Source organism: Eimeria mitis, genomic scaffold, assembly GCF_000499745.2.
Source record: "Eimeria mitis Houghton genomic scaffold, Emh_scaff546, whole genome shotgun sequence".
NCBI classification, from domain to species: Eukaryota; Apicomplexa; class Conoidasida; order Eucoccidiorida; family Eimeriidae; genus Eimeria; species Eimeria mitis.
In genome coordinates this window covers 8537-15538 of record NW_013573730.1, presented here as the reverse complement: position 1 = coordinate 15538, position 7002 = coordinate 8537, and the positions used below count along the sequence as shown (strand labels likewise).

The 7002-nt window shown below is 45.8% G+C and overlaps 2 protein-coding genes across 2 annotated transcripts in view; both read left to right on the top strand.

The window, feature by feature from the left end:
- Nucleotides 1-1231, top strand: part of EMH_0015880 (uncharacterized protein) — a gene marked incomplete at both ends in the record, with an annotated part of 3231 nt that extends 2000 nt beyond the window's left edge. Inside the window, 3 exons of the mRNA XM_013500493.1 lie at nt 32-107; nt 231-471; nt 678-1231. Coding sequence (XP_013355947.1) covers nt 32-107; nt 231-471; nt 678-1231 — 871 coding nt within the window. The remainder of the gene's footprint in view (nt 1-31; nt 108-230; nt 472-677) is intronic.
- A 3710-nt stretch (nt 1232-4941) lies between these two features.
- EMH_0015870 (uncharacterized protein) overlaps nt 4942-7002 on the top strand; it is a gene marked incomplete at both ends in the record, with an annotated part of 2611 nt that continues 550 nt past the window's right edge. The window contains one exon of the mRNA XM_013500492.1: nt 4942-5349. Coding sequence (XP_013355946.1) covers nt 4942-5349 — 408 coding nt within the window. The remainder of the gene's footprint in view (nt 5350-7002) is intronic.

Here is a 7002-nt window from a genome sequence, read left to right as displayed (position 1 = left end):
CTGCTGCTGCTGGTTTCTTGCTGCTGTACAGGGGCGCAATTCCGCCGGAGGAGCTTTGTCTCTTTGTACTGTTCGAGCAGCTGAAGCTGCTGCAGCAGCTGCACCAGGTCAGCAGGGCTGTTGCTATTGCTGCTGCTGCTGCTGCTGCTGCTGCTGCTGCTGCTGTTGCTGCTGCTGTTGCTGTTGTTACAACGGACCGCATGCATCGAGCTGCTGCGGTGTATCCTTAGGTAGGACTGCTGCACTGCAACATCAGTTTAAGCAGCTTCTTAGTGGCTCCCGCTGCTGCTGCAGCAACAGGACTGCAGCAGCAGCAGCAGCAGCAGAAGCAGCAGAGCCATCCGCTGTTGCCAGAAGGTGAATCAGCAGCAATTGAACTATTCGGGATCGACTTGGCTGCTGGGATCGACTCTCGCGATCTGTGCTGCGGCGTCTGCCTCTTAGAGTCCCCCTTAACAAGCCAGCTTAGTGGTAAGACATTGCTGCTGCTGCTGCTTCTCCTGTTGCTGCTGTTGCGTGTGGCTGCTGCTGCTGTGTGCCTTATGCTGTTCGTTGCACCTCTGCATTCACGACGCTCTCGCTCGCACTGCAGCAGCCGGGACGCCGCAGCAGCAGCAGCAGCATCGACAACAGCAGCAGCAGCAACAGCCGAACGTGTGCTGTGTCGTCTGCAGCAGACCCAAAGAATTGTTGGGCCCTTCACGGGATCGACCTCAGAGGCCTCGCCTTCGCTGCAGCAAGTCTGCTGCTGGGTAGACGTTTGCTGCCGGGCAGAGACGTGCTGCAGCAGCAGCAGCAGTCGCAGCAGAACAAAGAGAACAGGACACTGCAGCAGCAGCACCTGCAGCAGCAGCTGCTACGGCCTGAAGTCTTGGTAAGGCTGCCCCTTAGAAGGCATTACGCTGTCGACTTGTGGCTGCTGCTGCTGCGGCGGTGCTGCAACTTCGAGAATGAGCTGCTGCAGCAGCAGCCGGAAGCAGCAGCAGCTTTATCCTGTCTACTCAGCAACAGAAGCAGCAGCAGCAGCAGCAGCAACAGCAAGAGCGATGCAACTCCTGGAGAGGTGCGCTCTGCTGCTGCAGTGCTGCAGCAGTGCAGCGAAAGGGCATCACTGCTGCTGCTGCAGCAGCTGCAGCAGCAAATCGTGTCTCTTTTCGCCAGGGAGCCCACACGCAGGAAGCTGCTGCTGCAGCAGCAGCAGCTCGTCGCAGCTTTTCTGGGCGATAAATAACAGCAGCAGCAAACAGCAGGAGGAGCCGCAGCAGCTCCAGCAGCAGTAATTGCAACTACCAAACAGATTTTTAAATGTTAGTTTCCCGCACTTGACGAAATGCAGCTTGCTGCCCAGCTAGCTACTAGTTGGCAGCTAGCTAGCCGGAAAGCTAGCCCTCTAGCTAACTAGCTAGCACCGGCGGGGTTGTGGGGCATTGCAGCCACGAGTTGATGCTAGTCTGACTTTCAGCTAGCTAGGCAGCTAGCCACCTCGCCAGGTCGGCAGCTAGCTACGTAGGTTCATAGATACCTGGTAGCGAGGCCTGTAGCTAGCTTACTGTGTAAGCTTTCCGCTATCCAGCGCGGTGTATCTGTAACTATCTGGATAGCTGGGTACGTCTTTCGGCTGCCGCTAGCTGCCTCGATATCTAACCAGCGGCTGGCTAGCTAGCTAGCTACCGCCATATTGCTTTGGCTAGCTAGCTAGCTAGCTAGACAGAAAAGTAGTCGTATTTGGTCTGGGTGTTGATGCGCTCCTGAAGATTCGCCACGCGGTGGTAAAGAATATCCAACTTCGTTCGCCGCAACATCGACAGCAGCGCCTCCTGCAGCAGCAGCAGCAGCAACAGCAGCAGCAGTAGCAAAACGTTAGTAGAAAGTAGTAGCGACAGCAGCTGAGATGGCAGCAATACAGTTGCTTTGTGGAAAACCTCATCCACTGGTGCTGCAGCAATATTGCAGCAGCAACAGCAGCAGCAGCAGCCGATGTTTTGCAGATGTCTCACCTGAATCCCCGCTGCCTTCATGTCGAAGCAGTTTGGCTTGTAGCCAGCCAACGTCTACGCAGCAGCAGCAACAGCAACAGCAGCAGCAGCAGCAACAGCAACAGCCGAGTGTTCAGTGTGTTATACAGAGGCATTCTGTGTGTTGGTTGGTGCTGTGCACCCGTTAGATAATAATAATACAACACTCTAATAAAAGTAAAATAATACTACTACTAACAATACAATAAAAAGAATACTACAGGGGAGGTAGAAACATAAGATAGAGATATATACAAGCAAAACAGAATAGAGCCTTGGAGCAACAAGAGCAAGAGCTGCACGAGTGCACGAGTTAAATATATAAATAAATAAATAAATAAATAAATAGCAAACACACAAGCACATAGATAAAGTAAAGACTAAAAAGTTGTATTTGTAGGAAACGGACTTGCAGCAGAGACAAACAAACCCCAACAAATTCAATGCTCGAAAACTCATAAAGAGCTGCAGCAAGAGAATGCAGCACGTGTTTACAAATCCTGTGCTGCACCTGCCACCGCCCACGGCTCAGCTGACGCAGAGCGAAGACGATCTGCAGCAAAAAAAAAACAGCAAGAAAAAAAAACAAACACGTGTAAGAAACAAGAAACAAATTCATAATAGAGACAAATTCATGAAAATAATACAATATACAATGCTATATAAATAACATTGTGGACGGATGAATCAGATACAGGTAAAATAATAAATAAAAAAAATACAAAATAATAAGCAAACGAATAAAACAGCGGCAAAAAAAACAAATTCATGAAGAGAAAAAATAAATAACGAACGAATGCATAGAGACAAAAAACACCCAAATGAATAAAGAGAAAGTAGAAAACAAATGCACAGAGAAGAAATAACAAACAAATGAGATACAAACTCACTGCCATAAAACAAGAAGAGACAACGGCAACAAAAGCAGATGCCGCAAAAACAACAAACAAAAGCAACAATGCAACCTTTTGAAAGGATAAAGGAGAGACAAACAGAAACGGGGAAAACAGGGACAAACAAAAACAAAAGAAACGAGGCAAGAACATATTACATGAACTATATGAAAAGGAAGAGAAATTCAGCATAAATGAAATCTCACTTTCGTCTTATACTCAACGTCGTCTCCAGCCGTATGAAACGTGTACAGAACAAAATCTACAACTGGAAACCTGAACACAAACCAATCACCTAGCTAGCCACGCTGCGAGCTAGCCACCCAGCCACGTAGCAACAGCTGCAACCGTATCGGCAGCCTGGGGTTTCTGTGGCTAGCTAGCTGCTTTCAGCTAGCTAACGGTGACTAGGATACCCCTATGAAGCAATTGAATCAATTCATCAAGCAATTCATAAAACAATTCCACGAAGTAGTTCACAACGTAACCGGCGAAACTGTTTATGAAACAATTCTCAAGAGAATCTATGAAACATTTCCATCAAATAATTCATAAAAAAAAAGACGAAACAATTCATGAAACTTACCAAAAATAATTATATCAAACTACTCATGGGACCACCCACGTAACAATTATATTAAAAAATTTCATTAGAGGATTCATGAAAGAATTCATGAAACCATTCATGAATTGTTTCATGAAACAATTCATAAAACAATTCATAAAAGAACTCACGAAACCCCTTCATCGTTTCATAAAAAAATTCATGAAAAAAAATTCACGAAACCGTTTCGCTGTTTCACGAAACATGAAGAAATTCATGAAAAAATTGGCGAAACCTTTTCGTTGTTTCATGAAACACAATTCATAAAAAAACTCATAAAACAATTCATGAAGCAATTCATGAATTGTTTCAAAAAGTAATTCGTGAAAAAATTCACGAAAAAATTCATGAAAAAATTCATGAAATAATTCATGAAATAATTCATGAAATAATTCATGAAATAATTCATGAAACAATGCACGATAGCTAGCTATCTACAGCTAACTCTGTGTAGCTAACTGTGTGCGGCTGACTGTATTCAGCTAGCTGTACATAACTAGCTGTGTATACCTAGCTATGCCTACAGCTAGCCATTTGCAGCTATCCCTCTATAGTATTCTGCCTGTAGCTAGCTGTGTGCGTGCGGTACCGGTCGACGAGATCTATCCTCGCTTCTTCATCGTTGGCTAACTGCCCGACAACTCCCATCAGCGCAGACAGCAAACCTCGGCGATCAGGAAGATCAGAAGCATAGTTGTGCTGCAGCAGCAGCAGTAGCAGCAGAAGCAGCAGCAGAAGCAGCAGAACAGTGAACAGCAGCACGAGAAAATACAACAGTAGAGTGCAAAACAGCAATCATACAGAGACAACCGCTCCAGAAGCAGCAGCAGCAACGCCAACAGCAGCAACCGGGGCAAAGCAGCAGCAGCAACAGCAGCAGAGGCGCAGCAGCAGCAAGAAGATGTAGCTGGATGCAAACGAAAGAAGTCGCCATCCATATCAAGCCTCCGCTGTTGAAGGGTTTAGGGTTTAGGGTTTAGGGTTTAGGGTTCACCATGAGTAGATCTACAATAGGGTACAGGCCCCCGACAGCCAAAAACTTTTGTCTGTGTGCCGCCATCTTCGTCAGGTTCAGCAGCAGCAGCAGCGCAGCTAAGACTACATTTGCTTCCTGCAGCAGAGCAGCAGCAACACAACAGCAAAGCAGCAGCACAGCAGCAGCAGCAACGCAGCAGAAAACGCAGCAGCAAAACGAAAGAAATAAAAAGGCAGCGAAAGGGAGACAAAAAGAAAAAAACAACAAAGGACAAACAAATGCAGCTAAACAGGAGCAGGAGGAGATGGTGTATATACACCGCATGCAGTGCACACAAGCAGCACCAACTGAGACAAGCAGCAGCAGCAACTCCAGCTGCAGCAGCAGCAGCAACTCCAGCTGCAGCAGCAGCAGCTCTCCACCAACTCCAGCAGCTGCAGCGGGAATAACTGCATGTACAAATGCGGCAGCAGTGAATACAACAGACGCAACAGCAGCAGCAGCAAGGAAGAGAGCAGCAGCACCAACAGCACCACCAGCAGCAGTAACAAAGGCAGCAACAGCAGCAGCAGCAGCGGCATCAGCATCAACAAAAACGGCAGCAACAGCAACAGCATCAACACCGACAACAGCATCAACGCAGCAGCAGAATATCAGCAGAAACAGCAGCAGCAGCAGCAGCACCAGAAGCAGCAGCAGCAGCAGCAGCAGCACCAGAAGCAGCAGCAGCAGCAGCACCAGAAGCAGCAGCAGCAGCAGCACCAGAAGCAGCAGCAGCACCAGAAGCAGCAGCAGCACCAGAAGCAGCAGCAGCAGCAGCAGCAGCAGCTTGCCTTGGTTTTCAGGAGTGTCAGACAGGCTGTATGTACACCCCCCTCCAGCAGAATTTCTTTCGTTCTCGGATCCCCAGCACTCAAATTCACCAGCGAGGCGGCGCAGAGGTGCAGCAGAGCCATAGTACTCCCCTGCAGCAGCAGCAGCAGCAGCAGCAGCAGCAGCAGCAGCAGGAGAAAGAGCAGTGGTAGAAGCAACAGCAGCAGCAGCAGCAGCAGCCAGAACAGCAACAGGGACCTCACACAGACAGACGATGACTGCAGCAAAAGCTGCAGTTCTCGAAACCCTAAACCCTAAACCCTAAACCTGCCTTTTGGCGGCCAACCTGCTCCCCAAACCCTAAACCCTAAACCCTAAACCCTCGCCTCACAGAGCTAATCACATCTCTCGCGTGAGTGGTTTGCACCAGAGCGGGTACAAGGACCCTAAACCCTAAACCCTAAACCCTAAACCCTCGCCCCACCGAGTTGGCTTGAATGGTTTGGACGAGAGCGGGTACAAGGACCCCAAACCCCAAACCCCAAACCCTAAACCCTAAACCCTAAACCCTAAACCCTCGTCTCACCGAGCTGACGGCATCTTTGGCTTGAATGGTTTGTACGAGAGCGGGTACAATAGAGTGCAGGAGGTTTGTGGTTTTTGGTGTTGCTGCTGATGAAGCTTTTAATATTTGTTTACATACAGTAGCCTTAAACCCTGCTGTTTTTGCTCCCCCCAGCAACGCACGCAACATCTCCATGTATGCTGTCTCCTCGCTGAATACAACAAACCCTAAACCCTAAACCCTAAACCCTAAACCCTAAACCGGCAAAACAAATATATAAACCCTCAGGAACAAGAAACGGCATACAAACAATAACGACATCATTACACACTTTAAACCCCAAACAATAAACCCTAAACCCTAAAGCCCAAACCCTAAACCCTAAACCCTAAACCCTAGAACACAAGACGCACTTTCTGGGGAAAAGTTTGGCGATGTAGCCGCACTCCAGCAATATCTAAGAAACAAAAAAAAACACAAAAAAAAAAAAAAAAAAAAAAAAAAAAAAAAAAAAAAAAAAANAAAAAAAAAAAAAAAAAAAAAAACAAAGCATCCCCGTTGCTGAGAGCGATGAATGTATACACAGAGAGAGAGAAAAATAAAGGAGACAAAACAAACAGAGAGAAAACAAAAGAAAACAAAAATACAAACGAACTATATAAACACAACCCTAAACCCTAAACCCTAAACCCTAAACCCTAGAGACAAACCAGAAAGGGTTTATGATTAAAAATATAATCAGCTCGCCGCAGGTATTGTTGGGGTTTCTGTAGAGCTTCGGGGGTCCACCGCAAAGAAAAATCTTTTGGCCGCAAATGTAATACAAAAGATAACACAGAACGCAGCTTCTACACAAAAAAAAAAACAAATAAAATAAAATAAAATTATATTTTATTTATTCTATTTTGGTTTGTTTGTTTTATTTTGTTTTGTTTTATTTTATATTATTTTATTTTATTTTATTTTGTTTTATTTTATTAATATTCGCTGACTCTGTTGCTCAGTCTATCAGCATACATTTATCGTGTTTATGTATATACATGTGTGTATATATAATATACACATAGAATATATATAATATATATATATATATATATATATATATATATATATATATATATATATATATATATATA